Source organism: Lepidochelys kempii, chromosome 3, assembly GCF_965140285.1.
Source record: "Lepidochelys kempii isolate rLepKem1 chromosome 3, rLepKem1.hap1, whole genome shotgun sequence".
In the NCBI taxonomy this organism is placed as follows: Eukaryota; Metazoa; Chordata; order Testudines; family Cheloniidae; genus Lepidochelys; species Lepidochelys kempii.
Window position 1 is genome coordinate 167,356,345 of NC_136382.1, and position 21,093 is coordinate 167,377,437.

General features: G+C 47.0%; 1 protein-coding gene across 2 annotated transcripts in view; it reads right to left on the reverse strand.

Moving 5' to 3' along the window:
- Positions 1-21,093, reverse strand: part of VASH2 (vasohibin 2) — a 68,917-nt gene that overhangs the window by 34,844 nt on the left and 12,980 nt on the right. For both annotated transcript variants that reach the window (XM_073338932.1, XM_073338933.2), the window contains exons 3-4: positions 18,059-18,147; positions 14,647-14,703 (exon numbers count right to left, since the gene is read on the reverse strand). In XM_073338932.1, the coding sequence (XP_073195033.1) occupies positions 14,647-14,703; positions 18,059-18,147 (146 nt within the window). The remainder of the gene's footprint in view (positions 1-14,646; positions 14,704-18,058; positions 18,148-21,093) is intronic.

Here is a 21,093-nt window from a genome sequence, read left to right on the forward strand (position 1 = left end):
TTCTCCTCCCAGGACTGCATGGTAAACACGTCCCTGAGGGCGCTGGCAGCAGCCGAATGAGGCTGCAGTTCAGGGCACTGCCATGCTACGGGGTATTAATTCTGCAAGCTCCTGCAGCAGGTACATGAAACCTTCTTTCCAAACAGCAGCAGCTTCTAACGTATCCTCCTATAGTATTAAAATGGCTCTGGCTCTTTGTGTAGAAAAGAGGTTGTGCGCTCAAAATGCCCCCCTGTGCCTAGGGCAACTGGACTGGATGGTTCAGGTCTGCAATCCTTTTAAAGAGACATCACCATTGCTTGGCACAAACAATCCAGTCTTGGTGCAGCTGAGAAAGGGCTACTGTGCTGCTGGCACAGTGCCGTCGGTCAATAGGTTATCGCTGGGCACCATCGAAGGATGGAGAGAGAAACAAAGCATGGAAGAGGACCGGAAGAGACCAAGAGATAAAAGAGAATCATGTTCAGAAGTAGCTGAAAAACTCAAGGGTCGGGAGAGAGGTATTATTTTGAAATTCTTCTTTAACCTTAGCCTTTCCTGGTCCAACCCAACTGGAAGAGATCCCAGCACCACAGAAACGTTATCTTCAATATTATCAGCATTTGAACTAGAACGGCTGGTAAAGGTACACCTGTCAAACCCCCAGTGTCCTATTTTTGCCATCTCCTAACTTATTATGGTGAAACCCATCTTAAAGCGTGCCTGTTTTCCGAGCAGTAATTCAGTGAAGACGGCATTAGGGTTCCCTGTTTATTGTCATCTTTTCATTTGCAAACTCAACCTAGCCTGCAGCAAACTCATTTGAAACTCAATCTGCAGAGACAAACTAGCATATGAAAGTCAAGCTGGGTCTTGTCTGGCTCCTATCGCCTCACCGTCAGTAACAGAAACCCCGTCACTGGAATTCAGTAACGATTCGGCTGATGGTGCAGAACAGAATCCTAGTCGTTCTCCCAGTGCTAAGTCAGAGTAACAAGCAGCACAATCACATTTTAGCCAGGAAAGGAAGTACCTAGGACTCTGAGGACCCAGAGAGAGCGTCTCGCTCAGGTAGGAAGTTGCCACACGCGTAACTTGCCTCAAGCACAGCAAGCCCCAAACACATCACAAAGCACAATTAAGTCAGAGTTCTACAGACTTCTAGAGGGAGAAACAGGATAGCTTTAAAATCTGGACATTTCAGGCACACACCACACCAAATGTTCTCCTTTGGACAGAGACAGTCTTCCCCTCTGCTCCATGCAGCACTGAGCACACTTACAATACAAAACCAGATACCAATGGCAGAGAAGACAAACAAGATTAGACCCTGTGTATGCCAAGCCCTTTGTTGCAGCCTCTCCACTGGCTGCGGCATCAGGTCCCTTGTTGACTGCTGTTATAAGTTCATTATTATCACCAGTTCCAGAAGCAGTCAGCGTGGGTATAATATTAATGTCCCCATTGCCAGGGAGCCTTTGCAAACCAACTGGCATAAACAAGTTGCCAAATTAGTAGTGATTGATCCGTCATGGCAACATTCATATTGTTTATGACTGTTACAAAGATACATGTTCTGTTTACAATGCATGAACTCATTTGTCTTCAATCACAGCTCTCCGAGATACTTAGAGGCCATTAAGACAGATTGAAATTCAACATATGAGGCATTCTTCTGGCTTAACAAAGACAGATCCAGACTGTCTATTGGTGCACAACCCTCCACATACTATATCGGTCTGCCTCTCATCGAAGTCAGTGGCAGAATTCCCATTCAATGGAAGCAGGATCGGCCCTCCTCTTTTTTGTATTATTGTTCTGGAACAGCTGTAGTCCCTAACAATAGGGATTGGAATGGGATTCAGAGCCTTTCACCATTAGATCACCAGTATGGAACTGAGCTAGAGCACTAGTGACCAACAAAAAGTTACCAGTGATCATCTGATGGCTGTTCACAGGCATACAGGGAATGAGCTGGCTACACAGTTCTTTTCACAGTAGACACGTCATGGGAAACCATCATAATGCACACCACTGCTTACAGTGTCAGACGCCAAGGACTGACTGGGCAGGGAGACTGAACTGCTCACTCTCCACTAGAGATGGCCCCTCCAGGTCAAGGCTGAGACAAGCTAGTACAGTGATGAAGCTTCCCCTGGGGCTTCCTGGGCCAGGCCCCAAGGACTTCAGTCTCCACAACTGTCAGTCACATAGATGTGCAAAAGAATTATATTTTTCCCCAAAGGCCTTGTTGATACTGGGGAAAAAAAGCTATATTTGATTTGAATTTGCATTTGTAATTTATCTGGGGGGGGGAATAATCTCATAGTTAGAAATTAATCTGGAACACGGTGCTATCAAAATAGGATCCAGTCTAGTTCCCACAGAGATCAAAGACAGTCTTTTGTTGCCTTGAGCAGCATTTGGAACAGGCCATTAAATTACATTTGTTTTGGTTATTGGAAGTCACCCTATTGCAGCGGTGAGCTGGAGCCGGTTCGCACGAACAAGTTGTTAAATTTTGAAGCAGTTTTAGAACTGGTTGTTAACCCACTTCCCTGCAGGGGGTGCTGAGGCTTTGATGGGCTCCGGTCGGGAAGTGATGTTATTCCTCCTCCGGCCGCCAGGGGCGCTGCACTGAGGGAGCCCTGTGGACTGCCGCCTGGCCCTGGGCACAAGCCCTTGTGCTGCTGCTGCTCCCCCGAACCCTGGCCCTGGGGCTCCCGCTGCTGCCTGGTGGGTCCCCGGCTGCTCTGCTGGGCCTGGGCTGCGTCCTGCTGCTCGGGCTGCTCCGAGCTGCTCTCCCCATGAGCACCCACCACCCTGCCCACAGCCAGCCCCTGTCTCCAGCCACCCCCTGCCTGCTGCCAGCCCCTGCCGCACCCCCTGCCCTGCCCGCACCCAGCCCCTGCCGCATGCACCCCCTGCATCCCCTGCCTGCAGCCAGCCCCTGCCGCACCTCCTGCCCTACCCAAAGCCAGCCCCTGTCTCCAGCCACTGTCTCCAGCCACCCCTGGTTGCAGCCAGCCCCTGCCGCACCCCCTGCCCTGCCCACAGCCAGCCCATCTCCAGCCACCCCCGTACCCCCTGCCACCCCCCCGTCCTGCCCGCACCAGCCCCTGCCTCCAACCACCCCCTGCATCCCTGCCTGCAGCCAGCCCCTGCCGCACCCCCTGCCCTGCCCGCAGCCAGCCCCTGCCTCCAGCCACCCACTGCATCCCCTGCCTGCAGCCAGCCCCTGCCTCCAGCCACCCACTGCATCCCCTGCCTGCAGCCAGCCCCTGCCTCCAGCCACCCACTGCATCCCCTGCCTGCAGCCAGCCCCTGCCGCACCCCCTGCCCTGCCTGCACCAGCCAGTCTCCAGCCACCCCCGCACCCTCTGCCCTGCCCGCACCAGCCCCTGCCTCCAACCACCCCCTGCATCCCCTGCCTGCAGCCAGCCCCTGCCACACCCCCTGCCCTGCCCGCAGCCAGGCCCTGCCTCCAGCCACCAACTGCATCCCCTGCCTGCAGCCAGCCCCTGCCCTGCCCGCACCAGCCCCTGCCTCCAGCCACCCCCTGCCTCCCCTGCCTGCAGCCAGTCCCTGCCGACCCCCTGCCCTGCCTGCAGCCAGCCCCTGCCTCCAGCCACCCCCTGCCCTGCCTGCAGCCAGCCCCTGCCTCCAGCCACCCCCACATCCCCTGCCCTTCCCGCACCAGCACCTGCCTCCAACCACCCCCTGCATCCCCTGCCTGCAGCCAGCCCCTGCCGCACCCCCTTCCCTGCCCGCACCAGCCCCTGCCTCCAGCCACCCACTGCATCCCCTGCCTGCACCCAGCCCCTGCCGCACCCCCTGCATCTCCTGCCTGCACCCAGCCCCTGCCGCACCCCCTGCCCTGCCTGCACCAGCCCCTGCCTCTAGCCACCCCCGCACCCCCTGCCCTGCCCGCACCAGCCCCTGCCTCTAGCCACCACCTGCCTCCCCTGCCTGCAGCCAGCCCCTGCCAACCCCCTGCCCTGCCTGCAGCTAGCCCCTGCCTCCAGCCACCCCCTGCCCTGCCTGCAGCTAGCCCCTGCCTCCAGCCACCCCCTGCCCTGCCTGCAGCTAGCCCCTGCCTCCAGCCACCCCCTGCCCTGCCTGCAGCCAGCCCCTGCCTCCAGCCACCCCCTGCCCTGCCTGCAGCCAGCCCGTCTCCGGCCACCCCCATACCCCCTGCCTGCAGCCAGCCCCTGCCGCACCCCCTGCCCTGCCCACAGCCAGCCCCCATCTCCAGCCAGCCCTGCACCCCCCTGCCCTGCCTGCAGCCAGCCCCTACCTCCAGTCAGCCCCTGCCCTGTCTCCAGCCAGCCCCACACTCCCTTGCCTCCAGCCAACCCCGCACCCTCCTGTCTCCAGCCAACCCCGCACCCCCTGCCTCCGGCTAGCCCTGCCCCACACCCCTATCTGCAGCTGGCCCCACGTCCACTAGTGCCCTGCAGTTCCCAGGGCAGTAACCCTGCACACCTGCTTCAATGAGGGGGGCAGGGAGCAGCTGGGACCCACACATGTGCACACCCTAGGGTGACCAGACAGCAAGTGTGAAAAATCAGGACGGGGGTGGGGGGGTAATAGGAGCCTATATAAGAAAAAGCCCCCAAAATCAGGACTCTCCCTATAAAATCGGGACATCTGGTCACCCGAGCACACCCCCAGAGAGTGGCGGGGACCCACACATGTGAAACGGAGCTCATTTCTAGTTCAGGCCCATCTTTTTAAAAAAAAAACTTTAGGCAGGGTTAACATACATCCATATTTTCCCTGACAGGTCAGGCTTTTTGGTTCTTAAATTGCCGTCCGGGAGGAATTTTTAAAATTTAAAAATTTAAAATTTAAATTTAAAAATTCCTCCCAGGAAAATACGGACATATGGTAACCCTGTTGGTACAAAAAAAAAAACATACTGGGGCACATCCCTTAAATCAGAACTTTTGATAGGGAACCGGTTGTTAAGATTTTGGCAGCTCATCACTGCCTTATTGGACTTACCACTCATGACCCTGCTTTGAGCAGGGGGTTGGACTAGATGACATCCTGAGGTCCCTTCCAACCCTGATATTCTGTGATTCTATGATCCTCCACTGTATCCAAAAGTCACAGCCAAAAGCATCTCCTCTTGTGGCCTGTGAGACCCTCGCTTGGCCTTCCTGTGACTGCACAGCACAGGTACGCAAGGCCTGACCCAACGGACCTTTCCACTGCCTTCAATGGGCTTTGAATCAGGCCCTCAGCCAGTCAAAGAAGGAGTCTAAACTTAAATTGTCTTAAACGTCACACAACTTCTCTCTTTGCTGGAGTGTACAATTTGACCATCACCCCCAAACCTGCATAGTCACTCTTTTCCCCCCAAGCACAGCCACTCCTACCCCTAATACATGTAACCAGTTCAGCTGGTTGTTCTAACCAGGAGTCGTTTTCCTTTTGCTGTACACCTAGCACTGTTTCAATGGGCAATATTTCCTTCTTCCGCAAATTGCTTCAGGACCATAAACTATCGGTGTGCCCGTCTGGATTAACTCCTTTGCCACACATACAAAAAGAAAATAACAGCGTGATAATGGCACCTCTTAGGAATCTTGGGGTTTCTATTAAAGCAGGAGTGCTTACAAAAATTCCACAGCAGTTGCTTTTTTACAAATAAAATCAGTTCACTATACCCATGTCACATAAAGGGTTACATCTAACTGGCAAAAGTAAAATTCACTGAGGCCTGGTCTACACTACAGTTCGGTCAATGGACGGCAGCTTACAGCAACCCAGCTCTGTAAGCGTCCACACTAAAATGTAGCTCCCACCAATGTAACTCATCTACTGCACCAACCAAATAGTAACTCCACCTCCGCGAGAGGCAAGGCGCGGGTCAATGTAGTTAGCTTGACGCTGTGTCAGTGTAGACACTTGTTGCTTACATCAACTGTTGCTGCCTTTCAGAAGCTGTCCCAGAATGCCCCACACTGACAGGTAAATCGGTGCAAGCACTCCTGGTGAGAATGCACACCGCTGGCACAAGGAAAGGAGCATAGTGGCTGTACTCAATATAACTTAGGTAAACTTAATTTTGTCGTGTAGACTTGCCCTCAGTGTCAACCTCTTATCAAGTACTTTAGAGTCTGAGGGGTCTTGACATACTCCCTCTGCTGGAGTTTATGGAAGTGATTCTTTTCACTGATGCACCTCCTCCCCTGGTACTGGCACATTTGACATCCATGAACTCACTCTCTACCGTATTTCTACAGCTCCTGGCACTTTGCTATCTAAGCACTAGCTTTGCCAAAAGTGAACTTCACAAGGTTTCCTCAAAGTACCTCACTACAAGGGAATTTCTGTCAGTCCTCTGCATATCCATTTAAGCTTTCTGGGCACTTCGTCTGCATATATAATGCCCAGGGGCTGTGTACTCTGTGGAGAAAACTAAATCAGCAATAATTTAGTATTCCCAACGACATAGACAAGAAAGTGAACTGCTCAAATCCAGCTACAGCAATTGGAGCAGCTACTGGTAGAGTCATGACAATAACATAGGGTTGCTTTAATGAGAAAATGTGCATTTAGCTTCAATCTGAATAACCCAGTATGTCCGTAAATTTTCCTCTCTCTAGCTGCAAGATTAGAAGCAGATGTTCAAATATTCTCTCCAGGCTATTGTCTGGACACAATATGTGCCAAATTCTTCAGTCCCACTGGGGTTCCTTGAGAACGGGGTATGTTAACAAAGGGCTTGCTCTTCTGTTATTAGGGTAAGTAGATCCCACCTGCCTGCTTCTGTCACACTTCGGTTTGGGGTTGTTGTTTTTTTAAGCACTTCTTTAATCAATTATCCACTATATTCTCAGTAACAGAATTACTCAACCTCTGGTCTTTCTGCAGATCAGCCTCTGTACTACAATTTCTCTAAGCCTTTGGAATCTGACTCAAGGAGTCTGTCCAGATGTGAGGTTTTGGTATGGTTATAACTCAAGTTAACTGATTATCAGTTAACTTGAGTCAATAACAAAATTGCAAGTGTTTGTTCCTTGTTGTGGGTCATGTTTGTGTCCTAGAACAAAAGACTGTGGAGTTCTAGACTGGCATTAGCAATTGTGTTAATTGATTCCCAATCCATAGAGTTAACTACGTGAGTTACAATACAGCCAAAAATGCCAGAGAAAAATTTTCATAAGCATGTAAGTGACATAGGCCTGGTCTACACTTTGAAGTTTTAGAGATATGAATTGTTTTACTAGTAAAGAACTCTAGTACGGATGCAGTTTTATCGGCTTAAAGGTGACATACCAGTACAGTTACTCCCCTTTCCATATGGCAACAGCTGTACAAGTATTTATAGTTAAAAAAGCTTGGTTAAGGCTGTACACCTTTCTAATATAGACGGGCCTGTCGCTTTTGAAAATGGCACCTAGGCATTTTTGAAAAGTGTCTCTAGTCTAGATAAACCCCGAGGGGTCTGGCTGGCTGGTTGCCAATTGTTAGCCAACAGTGAGTTATTCTTAACATCATTTTTAAATATTGCATCCTATCAAGCCTGTCTCCCTTAACATTAAGTGTCTCAAACAGATAATTCATGCTCTCCTTCCTGCGCGGAACTCTGAATTTTTATTTTCTCATGGATCAGGCGGATACTGGTAATAAATCCTTCCTGCGTCTAGTCCCCAATTTCCTAACAATAGATCAGAGCTATTTCAAGTACAAATTCACACGGATTTATTGATCTTCAATTTGTATGTAGCTTCTTTACACATTTGAGCTCACCCATTGGTCTCCTGAGGGGAAGAAGCAACAGAACCTTTGTTAGCTCAGAGCCTTCACAATAGAGAATCATTTAAAAAAAATCTACTTCATAAGCACAAGTCAGGAGCCCAGTGTGGCACTGCTGAACAGGTACAACTCCCAAAGGAATCAATGGAAACTGAGGGCACGCTGCTGGATCAAGCCCCATATGTATGCCTGCTCATCCAGATGGACTTCTGGATTTCCACATGATCAATACAATGGAAGTACTGAGCCTTTCACTAGCATCTTGAGAGGGAGACACTTACCAAATGCAGATTTTATAGAAAGCCAAACTCGGAGGCAAAGAGCTATTAAAAGACTTCAGCTAGTAACCCTTGAGAAGGATGGTCTTGTAGTCACTAAAGTGGGCCTAAAAAGATCAAGGTTCAATTCCTGGCTCTGCTCCAAATTTCCATTTTAATGTTGGGCAAATCACTTTCTCTGCCTGCACCGCCATTTTCCATCTGTAAAAAGGGAATAATAATGCCTTTCCCCCACCCTTTGTCTATCCTGTCTATTTAGATAATTGCCAAACTAAAACCAGGATTAGTGACCATTAAGGTTACAGCAGGACACACCCCGCGCACCCAAAACCTTAAAAGCATGTAAATAAGAAGTTTACGGAAAAGACTTGTACATTTCTTGCCACCTTCAAGTTGCCTGCAACACTGCTTCAGTAACACACTCCATGAGGCTTTCACTTCCATCTCCAACAGTTATCCCAAAGCGATACCTACCCCAGCTCCAGACTTGCACTCTAATACCGTAACAGTGACCTCATCTGCGTTTATATCAATTACTACAACAGACCAGCACATCTGGCCAGCACACGTTCCATACATTTGGGAAGTGTTACCTATCAGCTGTGTTCTTGGGGAACAAGGGTGCAGTACCCAGTCTGTCTGACTCACAAAAGACCTTCCCCCTTCCAGCCTCTGCTTGAACCAAAGCCGATCAGAAGAAAGACTTAGAAAAAGCAGTGAAAAGGCTGTGGGAGACCCCTGGGACAAGGGTGACAGGATTAAGGAAACCCTCCTAGCCTCATTTGCATCAAAGATGGGACAGGGAGGCATCCCCATTAGCATACAGAAGGGAGAACAAAGATTCCAAGGCAAGAACCGCATGGAACTCTGGGATCAGAAAAAGCAGGGAAGCACTGCATGATGGGGGTCTCTGTTCCAGATGTTAATGAACCCATGCCCACACACACCCAGCTCAGAAGTTATCAGACCAATTTTAGTAATAAATACTTTATTGGTATCCAAAATAGCCAGGAATAATCAGTTCCTATTGTCTAGCCTGAACAAAACAACTTTGATATATCCCCTTGAGTTATCAGTTTACCCACAAACAAATCTAGTGTTCTCCCCTGAACCACTGTTCTTTCCTTACAAAAACTCCAACTCATGCTCAAGTATGTGTTCTGATGCCTGGATCCAAAATCTGCATCAGTTCCATTGGGACTTCATCTTCTCCTGACTGATCGTGCTGGGGTCTCAGCCTGTCTCCACCCTCGGCTAACACCACAGCCTGGAAACCCCAGTCGATTCTAGCTTCACGGAGTCGTGAAAACCAGCTCTCTGTCTCGCGCTCTCTCTAGGTATCACCTTCTGATCCTGACTTGTGTGATCAGTTATAGTTTTCTAAACCTGACTTTTATAATCAAATTTAAGTTAGATTGAATATTATAACTGTTTTGTTTGTTTGGCTCTCCTTGTATGGTTATTACCTGGCAATAAATAACTTTCATGGTTAAGCTGGTTGCTTCTCCCTCTCTCTCTCCCCCCCACTCGTGGGTGTTTTTTGGCTTCCCCATTCACTCTGCAACAACACTCCTCGTACCTAAGCTAAAGGTCCCTGCAGCACCCAAAAATCCTGTGGGGTTTGCTCATCAAGTGGGTTACTAGCAGAACAACTGTGATGTGAAAGTGGGGTTAGGGACGTGCTGAACCTGGGACATATGAGGGTGGCAGCTTGAAAGCGCTGCTCGACCCAGCCTGCTCAGCCATACTCTATTCCAGTGCGGTGCCCATGACATATGAGGGTGACAGCTTGGAAGTGCTGTTCAACCCACCTGCTGAGTCCAGGGACATATAAGGGGTCAGCTTGGGAGTGCTGATTAACCCGGTCCTCTCAGATGCGCTCTATTAATGTGTGTTCATCTGATTCTGGGGCTGGAAGAACCTAGCCCTGGGGAAACTAGGTCCTGCAGGAGAGCTCCATTGGGAGGGAACTTGCAGAAGGGAGAAATAGAGCTCCGTATGAGAACACAAGTGACACAAGCAGTACATTGATAGAATTACAGAACACCCCCCCACCACCCCCAGAAGAGTAAACCCAATGAATGAGCGTACCTCAAAGTAATGGGCAAATCTGGTAACAGAAGTTATTCTGCCCCAACACTGCTGAAGATAAGCAAATAAACTGGTATAATCACCCTGAAAGCCAGTGTGGTACAGAGCCTAGGACTGGAGTTTGACCTGGATTCTGGGGCTGCAGTGAGTGACCTGTTTCTATTAACTTATTTAAAGCCTGGGGGGAGGGGTGTTCAGCAGCTGTTCCCTAACCATCTTCTAGGTTGGGGTTCATGTATTAGTTAATCATAAGGGTAGGGTAGGGAATGGCAATTTCTACAGCACCAGAACAGGGGAGATTTGAATTCCTGCGCTCTTGTTTCCTAGCTCAGGGAGCTTTCTCCTACATTCCAGGGGTATTTGGTGAGGGAGTCAGCGCGCATCACTCATTTTTTTAGTTTTTCTCAGAAGTAAGTGACTAGAGATCGGCTATGGCATTAATGCTACCGAACTACAATCTGGAGGATTTGCTTTGTGGCAAAAACTTGTTGTTACTATTAAAAAGTTATCTGTGTTTTATAGGCAAACATTCCTGATGCATAACTGATATTCTAGGAACCAGCATACGGGGAGCAACAACGTGGCCAAAGGAGAGGGCCCAGAGTGCTTTAGATTTCTTGAAAAAGGGGTACCAAGACACAGGAGACAATCCAGTGAAAAAACTGCCCAAATGGGTGACTTTTACAGGTTTGTTACCATCAGTTCGTTTTTCCTCGAACCACCATGAAAAATTCAGATTGTGCTCAAAGCTTCGATTCCATGGCTTAGTTTTTGCCATTTCAATGAGACTTTCACAAAACAAAGATTTAAAGCACCTGTTAAAACTCAGCTCTATAACACAACTTATAACTACAGTGATGTTACCTCTGCATCGTACGCTCTTCAAGGCAGGGATTGAGACTTACTGTATGTGTATACTGTGTGGTTCTGATCTCAGGTGGGGTCTCTAGGCATTACCGTAAGAAAAGCGTCCAAAATAAATCTTGTAAATAATAAACTTAATTCATCCTGGCATGAAACTTCTGAACCGAGACCTAGACCAAAAACTTCAAACTCAGCTGTACAATGGAGGGAGGAAAGGGGCAATACATGATCACAATTAAAATTTGAAAGAAAATCCCAAAGAAATGTACAAAGCTAAAAAGATCACAGCTAGCAATAGCTAATGAAAGTAGCTCACCCAGCAAGCTTTTCCCCAGTACTCCTTTGTCATTTCAGGAACAAAATACACTTGGGGCACTCAATGGGTAAACCAACAGGAATCACTACAGAAGCACTGAGCAGTAAAGCCTCTGGAAGCGTCTCTGAAAATATCCATCAATCGCAGCAAGCAGAGTTTGCAACAAAATGGAAAACTTCTATTTGGCCAGTGGCCTTTGATTTAAAACCCAAACTTGGGGCCTGACCCTGCACGGTGCTGGGCACTTCACCGAAGTACTGTGTGTCTTCAGCTGGAGCGAGGGCTCAATTCAGCAAAGCAATTAAGCACAGGCTTAAAGAGTCAGCGACTGAAAGCATGTGCTAGAAGTCAAGCACCTACTTCAGCATTTATTGAATAGGAAGGGATTTATGCACTCCTTACATGGTTTGCTCAATTGGGGCCTATGCACCTGGCTTCAGGCTTCATGAACAGCTGCACAGGGCAGCTGGAAGACACAGTGATGACCAACGATTTCTTCTCCTGCCTGCTTTCCATCCCCACCAGCAGTTTTTTAAAAAAACTAACAAATAAATCCAGCTAGCATTTTATAGCCAATAGCTAAGTAATTGCAGAGCAAAAAATGACTTCCCGACAGAGCCCCTATTTAATCATTGCAATAGCCATGGAAAAATGTGTGTACTTAAAGGGCCAGATCCTCAGCTGGTGTAAATCTGTGTAGCTCCACTGACTTTAATGGAGCTATGCCAATTTACCACACCTGTGGAGCTGGCTCATATCATGCAGTTCATTAGAGTACCTCAAAACAATTTACAGTATTATTCCTGTTTCATAGGTGGGGAAACTGAGGCACAGAGTGGCTGTGGCCAATGTTTTCAAAATTGGGTGTCTAAAGTTAAGCCCCTAAATCCATATACAAGCTCTCTAATGAGCAGCCTGAATTTCAGAGTAAATTAAGTAAAATGTGGGTGCTCAGCTGGAGACCCTCAGCATCTCACAGGACTGAGCCCTTTATGAGAAAGCATTATATTTTCATACAACCTGCAAACAAGCTGAAAGAAGCTGACCAGTCTACCCATGCCTCCAGGTATAAGTGGTTAACTGAGATCACAGAACACTAGCATGATTATGGTAGCTCAAGATCTGAACCATTAGCTGCTTCAATAGTTCTTATTGTAATTGCGTGACAATTGTCAGAATTACCCCCCTCCCATATATAGTAAGTTAGGGTACCCAAAAAAGGCCAGAAGATCAAATGCACCTCACAGGCCCTAAAGTACAGCTAATAGCTGATCAAATCTCAGCTATTATTGCTGGTGACCTTCAAACAAGTAACTTTGATTCATCTGTCAAAGAAAGGACCAGTACAAGCAATGTTACAGTGGGCTTGTAAGGATAAGGCCTATAGCCATATTGTAAGGCCTAAGGCCTTCGTCTGCAGCCAAGTTAAAAGAGCAGCAGCCATTAGCTGAGAAGCAGGAAGTTACATCCTCACATTCCATCTAAATTACATTAAAACAATGTAATATCAGGCCGTTAAGAAGGAGACCCTGTCCTAATAGCACCCACTATCACCAGATAAAGAAACAGATCTTAAGATAGTTAAAGAAAACTTAGTTTGATAGCATTCTGCCTGGCAAGAAACCACTTATCAATAGTTGTGGTTGTGAAATCCTCATTTCCTTATTGTTTTGTCATTATGGTCCCCACTTCCCTATTGTTTGTCTGTATGATCTCTGTCTGGTTCTTTGATTGGTTCGGTCTGTTAAATAATTAATTTTGCTAGGTGTAAATTAATGAAGATGCTGGGGTATGATTGGTTAGAGAATTTTGTTAGGATTGGTTAGTAAAATGATTGGTTAAGGTATAGCTAAGCAGGACTCATGTTTCACTGTATAAACCGGGGTCCAAAAGGCAGTTCTTTATGAACCAACTCCAGGACACAGCCCCATCAGAGCTGCCAGACCTCAACACTCTGCCAATGACACCATGCAGACACTGAAGTCCCCCAGATGGACCTGATCCCAAATGGCCAGCAGGGAAAAGTTCACCTGTCTTATTGGGCGTGGTGAGCATTGTATGTATAGCGTGTGCATTCTGTTTTTAGTGATTATTAATAGAGGATAAAGATCTTACTGTGTAAGGCTCTTTCACCAGTAAAAGGTCCTGCAAACCTGCAGAAAATTACGCCCTGAGCCCTAGGAATTGAGTAAGGGTGGGTGCCCTAGAGCATAAGGTTATGCCTGAGCTCACAGAAGGGTAAGAGAGGATGCCTAAATTAAGAGGGTTACGCCTTGAGCCCTAGGAACTGGGTAAAGGTGGATGCCCCTAGAGTGTGTGAGTAACAGAGAATTTTGTCTGGGTAACAGGCTGAGTTCACACTTCTCATTAGTGATGTAAATTTATTTGCAAATAAGATGCAGCCCATTGCTCCCAGAAAGTTGACATCAGTCACAAAGTGAGGGAACTCTGCTCTTAGCGGTGTTCTTCAAAGCTCTCTACAGGTTGATTTTGTTCTCCATCAATGAAGTTCCTCTCAGACTTTATGAAAAGCCCTTTCAGGCAGGTAATGATGAGAAAAATCTAAGTGCTTCCAGCTTTTATTAAAAAAAGATAGAGATAAATGGGTAAATAAAGGAAATGACTCACATTAGAGCCCATCATTGCCAAGGGGTTACAGGAATATCTTGATACTGGTACATTCTGATTCACCAAAGACCGTCATGTGAGGCCTTAAATGAAAACCAGGGTCACACTGGTTGTTAATACCATTGTGAAATGTACGTATATAGATACTAAAAGGAGTTCCATGGACGTATACTGAAAATATGTTTTTAGTTTCTGTATCACAGCAGAGGTGGAGAAACAGGTTTCCTGTCAGATTGTTTATTCACCTGTCTCTCTGTCAGATGAAAGCTAGCACAAGGGACATCCATTTACATATGAACATACGGAAGGAACCGTGAAGTCAACAGGGCAGCACCACACAGGAAAACAAACAATGGGGAAGGTGGGGGGGTTATACTGTCTGAGGCAATAAACAGGGAGATAGGATATAAGTAGGAAGCAAGGAAGACTTCCATCATAATGACCCAGACTGGACCTTCTCAATCGATTCCAGATTTCCAGAACTGCCATCAGTCTCAATTGCAAGCTGTACTCGGGCCAGGCATTTATGATTAGTCACAGTGAAGTACAGGAGAGAAAAAGCCTGGGTCAGATCGTTAGCTGATGACTTCAACAGAGCTCTGTCACTTTACACCAGCTGAGGATCTGTATACATGTGTCCAGGAAAAGAATTAGACTATCTCAGAGCCTCAGGAATGTAAGAGAACCAAACCAATCTGCAGGCAGGCAGATGCCACTTACCCACTTAGAGGTCTTGTTTTCCTAATTTCAAAGAACTGAGTTCCTGTGTGATTGTATCTGGATTTTGTCGTTTAAAGTAAAGTAACTTTAAGAAAGAGTCAGATAACAAAACAACAAAGCTCACCAAGGTGATGGAAAGTCTCTTTTCACTCTCAAATTGTAATTTCCGCTGGAAGCATAAAGCAGGTACTAAAAAGCCACCGACTCTCATGGCAGAAATTAAATCCTGTATATGTGAAATAAAACTTAATTCTATTTTCTCAACTGTGAAGAAATGCAAGTGAAAGAAGTTGTTAAATCTGATCCAAATATCAAATGCTTCAAGAAATAATTATTAATTTTCTGGCCAGCTCAGACCCTTCTCCTGTTAGTATGGGGGGGAGGAAAGAATCATAATGGGAAGAATCACAATGGAAAAGAGAAATACAGTTTATAAATCTATCAACAGTCTACCTCATTCATTGTTTAAGAATGCTCATAACCGCGGCCCTTCATGCAAAAAGAATCATGCTATTCATGTAGGTTTCCCTATAGGCAACATGTGGCTGATAATTTCCACATATAAACAGATGTAAGTCCTTCTCTGTGACAGCAAGACAATGAGAACATCTGTTAACAATATGCGGTGGGGAATGAGCCACAAGCACACATCGCACTAGTGGAAAAACAAAATGTCATGACCATTTAACTGAACGTAGCCCTGACTCTCAGCACCAGTGGTGTGAATTTTCAGAACAACTGAGCACCCGCAGCTCCCACTGACTTCAGCTGGAGTTGTGGATGCGGAGCACTGATGAAAATCAGGCCCTACAGACAAAACAGAGCCTGAGCTCTGAGGTGTGTTGCCCTTACTCAGAGCATTCTGAGTAAAACAGAGTGGCATGATAGCCTTCAGTGAGAAACCAAAACCCTGCATTTGAAACCCAGCAGACTTTGAAGCCTGTTTCGATCTGGATCCAAACTTTGAGTTCTCAAGGCCATCTCTAGCACCTACCAAGTAGAGTGGTGTCTACTTTTGAAAAATTAAAAATCCCACATATGCATTTCATAGTGTGACAGAGCCTCCTGTCTGCATCATGCCGTTCCGCCCTTTAATGCGCATTAGCAGAGCTCACTGTGTCTGAGTAGCAATCATGCACCAACAAGTAAAGAAATTCCATGTCCAAACCTAGCCCAATATACGTGTTCTCTAAACAACAGGTTAGCCATGCCTCTCCCTCTCGGGTTCAGCTGCTGCTGTATCTTCTGCTGGTGCTTTGATCTTTATTGCTGCTCTGTCTGGCCTACCAAACCTCCTGCTATTTTTAGATACTCTTCCAACTGTCTGTTTTTCCTCCAAATGCTCACCAGCCCCTCATGCACCTTTGTTTCTACCTCCACTGCCTTTCTGCCAAATAAAGATCAAAAAGTTACAAGAGGAGAGAAATAACTGGCAAATGGAGCAAGATGAAAGAAGCTAATTCAATATTGACTCCTGAGGGCATTCTGCACCAAAAAATTAAAAATTCTGCGCACAATATTTTAAAATTCTGCACATTTTATTTGTCAAATAAATGTGGAGGCTCATTGGGGAGCACAGGCCACTGGCTGCACAGAGATGGGAGACGACTGTGAAGCCCCCCCCAGCCCTCCCACCAGGATATGGACTCAGCGGTGAGGCTGCACCCAATCCTAACACAGCGCAAGGACTGGACCTACCCCAGAAACACCCAAAGGCCCTACCCCTCCATGCCAGGTGCAGCAGGTGTGGGAAGGCAGGCTCAGCAATGCAGGATCCAAGTGTGGAGGGCTTAGTGTGGGGGCATCCAGATGTGGGTTGAAAGGGCTCTGTGTGGGAGGTCCAGATGCTGGGGGAGTGAGGTTCTGGGGTGGGGATCCAAGTGCAGCTGGTTGGGGTTTGGTAGGGTGGCAATCTGGGTGTGGGTGGCTCGTCGAGGTGGTCTAAGTGCAGGGGGAGTGGGGCTCATGGGGGGGGTTCTAGATGTGGGGGCATGAGGCTCGGCGGGAGGGTCTAGTATGAGGGGGTCTGGATGCACGGAGGTTGGGCAGATGGGGGAGCAGCTCCCTGTACCAGGATCTCTCCCCTTGCAGCTGAGGAGCGATGAGTGCAGGAAGCACAGAGGGGTGGGAGCAGTTTGCAGAGCTCCCTACAGCTGGGGCAGATATCTGGGGATGGGTCTGACATGGCCCCAGATGCCGTGCAGGGGGACAGGGAGTCCCGTCCTCCCCTGCCTATCCAGGACTAACAGCTGAGCCTGGCGCAGGTTAGGAGCCACCAGCCGGGTCTTCTCCAGTCCCGCCCCCTGCCCCACAGTGATTTACCTCTCTGCTGGCTGCCTTGAGCACCCAAAACATACTGCTGGGAAGGGTCGCATGACCGCTCTTGTGGCTTCCCTTTGCTTCCTGTCAGAAAGTTAATTTTCTGTGAGGAAGCAAAGGAATCTGCGGGGGACAAATTCTGTGCATGCGCAGTGGTACAGAATTCCCCCAGGAGTAAATATTCTGGCCAGTGACTGCTCATTCCATCATGCTGCCTATGTGCTGTGGAAACACAATCAATGTTCCGCGGTGGGGAGAGAAGGGGAAGAAATGCATGTCAGGTTCTGATTAAATCCACAAAAGGCAAGAAACTGAGACGTGGCCCTCCCCTAAGCATCAAGCACTACTCTAGGGCACGCTCACAAACGTGCAGGCCTCATTAGGGGGGTTGGTTTGGAGAGGTCAGGACCAGGTCTCTATTGCCGTTCCTGCACTTTGCTTCAGGGTGGGGAGAGCAGCAGCAAAAGTCCCCAAGCACTAATGCAGCAGGGGACTCCATCTGTGTGTTTTGCTTGAGCAGTGGCTCAAGTTGAGGGGAGAAGAAGGCCTCTTGCATGCCCCTCTGGAGTCCACCCCCAGGTAGCTGAGCAAGTGCAGCCCACCTCCTGGCCCGGGGGCAGTCGAATCCCTCCCTCAGCGAAAAGCATGAGCTGTGGCTGAGAAGGTGAGGGTCGGATTCAGCCTGGAGGGGAAAACACTGTAATCACAGGCTGCAGCTAGGTTAGGAAAGGGGTGGACACTGGCAATGCCAACTGAAAGTGAGCTATCAGGAGAGGCTGGAATATATTTCTCCAGGCACCGTGAATGTTGATCATTTTGAAGTTGGCTTATGAGGTTCTTCAGAACATTCCTATTCATCTAGAGAGTTGGCACTTCAGTTAAATTCTGCTCAGTGTCACTTAGGGCTAATTGTGTGGCCCTGAAGACCAGAATGAGGAGCTCAACGCTTTGGTCCCTCACAAAGCTGGCAGAGTGGGAGTTTTTGCCCTCCTGAATTATCCTCTGCCTTTGCGGCAGCCTCGTGTTTCAGTAAGTTACCCCGTGGGTTCAGTGCAGAGTGTAATGACTCTGCTGCCCAACTCAAGAAGGATACTGCAGCATCTTCATGTAATTCTGTATTGCTTGAAGCCATTCTGGGATAGACATGGAGAGCCTGTAGTTTGGCACTGGTGGCACTGAAGGCTGAAAACAAAGAAGGATAAAAAGATGACATAGGTTATTGCTTCCAGGACAACAGCTAGAACAATTTGGCTCTCAAGGCAGGCGCTTAAAGGGATACAATTCAGATTTAAGGGCCCGATAGTGCAAACCCCATATGAAAGCAATCAGCCCCATGCAAATAGTGCAGATTCTGAGCTCAGTTACAACAATGTGAACTATCCGTTCATTGGAGTTACCCTGCATCTACTCTGGTGGGACCACTGGCATGAGGAAGGGGCAGCCTTTAAATATCATCCTAGACTGAGAGATCCTGGCACAGAAACCAACAGCGTTTGCATTTTAAAACTAGAAAAACCAATTTTGCTCAGATTAATGGAATTCCAGTGCTGGATTTGTTCCAGACTCTTCAGAGTATTAACTTCAATTTTAATCTCTGGTTTTATCCATCTTGAGAGAGAGAGAGCTGAACAGAGACAAAGAGCAACTTTGACAATACACATTTTCCCATCTGCTGGTGGTCAGGGCTCATTAACGGAGTGCAGCACTGGACCCTAAGTCCGCTGGCAGGGCCAAAGCTCAAGGATTCATCAGGCCACCCCGGCTCAGCTTTTGCCATACTGTCCTGCCACATCATAATGGTCATGGGAGGCGGAGAGGGGGCTGCCCTCACCTGTGACTAATTAGCTGCCTCCTTGCTGCGGCTGTGGGGCTAGGGCTCAGGTGACAGCTTGAAGATCAGTTGGGGCCAGATTTTGGAAGTCAATGGGAGTTAGGAGCTTTTTGTAAATTCCACTAGGCACCTAAATACCTTTAAAAATCTGCCCTCCAGTTCATGAGAGAATCTCAGGCAGACAGCCTGTGCAGTGCAATCCTGTAAGCGCTGGGTTGGGTTAAAGGGCAAAATTGATATGTTCAGATTATGTTAACTAGTTTTTATTTTGAAGAAATAACTGAAGCCATGAAGAAAGGGACTGGCACCCTGTGGCTGGAGAGTGTTCTTTGGTCAGCAGGCTGGTCAGAGAGCTCACTAGTTTACAATAACCTTTGAGGTGCCAATTATTCTCAACCCAGTTAGTTTTCAGTGGGACTTTGGGACATGCAGTGGCTCACAAGAAGGACTCAGCCATTCACCGGTTCAAGCCTTTTCGGACAGGACCATCTTCAAGGTCAGTTCTAGCTCCATGCCCACTTAAAGCCAATTTCACCAAATCAAACAAAGAATGTTGTATCACTGCCTTGAGGAGACGCACCTCAGTCTCTGCCCCTCACTGCCAGTCTAGAACCTCCCCAGGATATTCACTAAAGCTGTTTCTGTGCCAGCATTATAGGGCTCATTATTTTACCTAGCATTCTTCATCCTTTTGTGCGGGTGATTAATGAATTAACATGACACAAGAAATAAACAAATTTTAAAAAGCTGTAACTTCACAAAGCACTGCAGAAGGCAGTAGCCAGACACCAGTATCCCTGCATTACAGACATTCCAATTTGTTAAGCATAAAGCACTTGTACTAGGGAACCAAGTTCAGGAGGAGCTGTTTATTTAAAATACTAGGCCAAACTTTTCAAAAGTGTCTAGCAATTCTGGGGAGTCCATTTTTGGGTGCCTGCTTGAGACACCTTAAAGGTGCCTGGTTTTCAGAGAGTGGGCAACCAGCACTTCCGGGGGAAAAAAGGGTTCCTTTAAAGTATCACAGGGTGGGCACCCAAAATCACCACAGGTTTTGAATATATAGGTCTTAGGGCCCAATTCTACCATCAGATACATGATACAATTCCATGGGAGAAAAAACTGAGGAGTAAATGGATTGGAGCCCTTTGGGAACTGCACCCACGTATTTGAAGGCAGAATTGGCCTTAAGAATTACCTCCCCATACCTTGTGATGGTAGAATAGTTTCCGATTGTTTCCCAAATTCCTGAACATTTCCTGCAAATCCCTTCAGTAAACTACTATACTGCAGCTGTACCCAATTCCGATTGCCTAATACATTTGAACTCCAGTTTATCATTTTAAACTAGTTTGAATGCTGAACTGAACAAGTAACAACTGCAATCATTATAAACCTAATCTCAAGTAGACAATGTGAATTTTTAATAATTGTATTCACACAGATTGAGCAATTCACACATCCATGGGTTGGGTGTCAGGAAAGCAATGTTCAGAAAAAGTGGGTGAAATCTTCACATTGTTCATGCCAATAGCAAAACTCCTACCAGTTTCAATAGGTCCTTTCACCCAAGGTGTTTAGAAGACTCAGACAGGTTAGACCCAAACTATACATTTTAGACAATTGCTACTGGCAGCCAGATGGGTGATCAGTCCTTTTTCAAAGAAAAAAATAAAATAAAAACACACACATACACACGGATCCTCCAACATCAGTGACATGGAGAAATAAAGTATGGGAAATCCTTTCAATAGAAAATACGACAGCCTAGGATCAAGACATTTATAATGTATGGTTACCATTTTTGGAGTTTGAACCAAAAAAAAATTAAAAAAAATAAATAAATAAACCACCAAACAATAAGACATTGACTAAACACAAATGTGTCTTTTAATGGTAACAAACACAGGTTATAAATCAGATTTGTTAATACTTGTATGGAAAATTCATGTATGTTAAGGATTTTTTAAAATAGCTTTATGAGGAGAAAAATATTTTTCAACATCAATGTGGGTAGTGTAAAGAGACTCATTCACTATTATGGCAACGCTATGTTAAATAAAGTGATCAATCAATCTATAAGGTCTCACTTAACAAAAGCTCACTGTTATAATGATCATTATTTTGTCTCTGATATTTACATGGCAAGGATTTGTAAACCTGTTAAAACCCCCTAAATAAATAAATAGTTAAACAAAGAAATGTTTTGTGTCTGCCTGCAAAATATTCCCCTTTACTTCTTGCAACACAACCATTGGGACACTGGGCTGCTGCACACAGACCAGAATGTGCCCAAA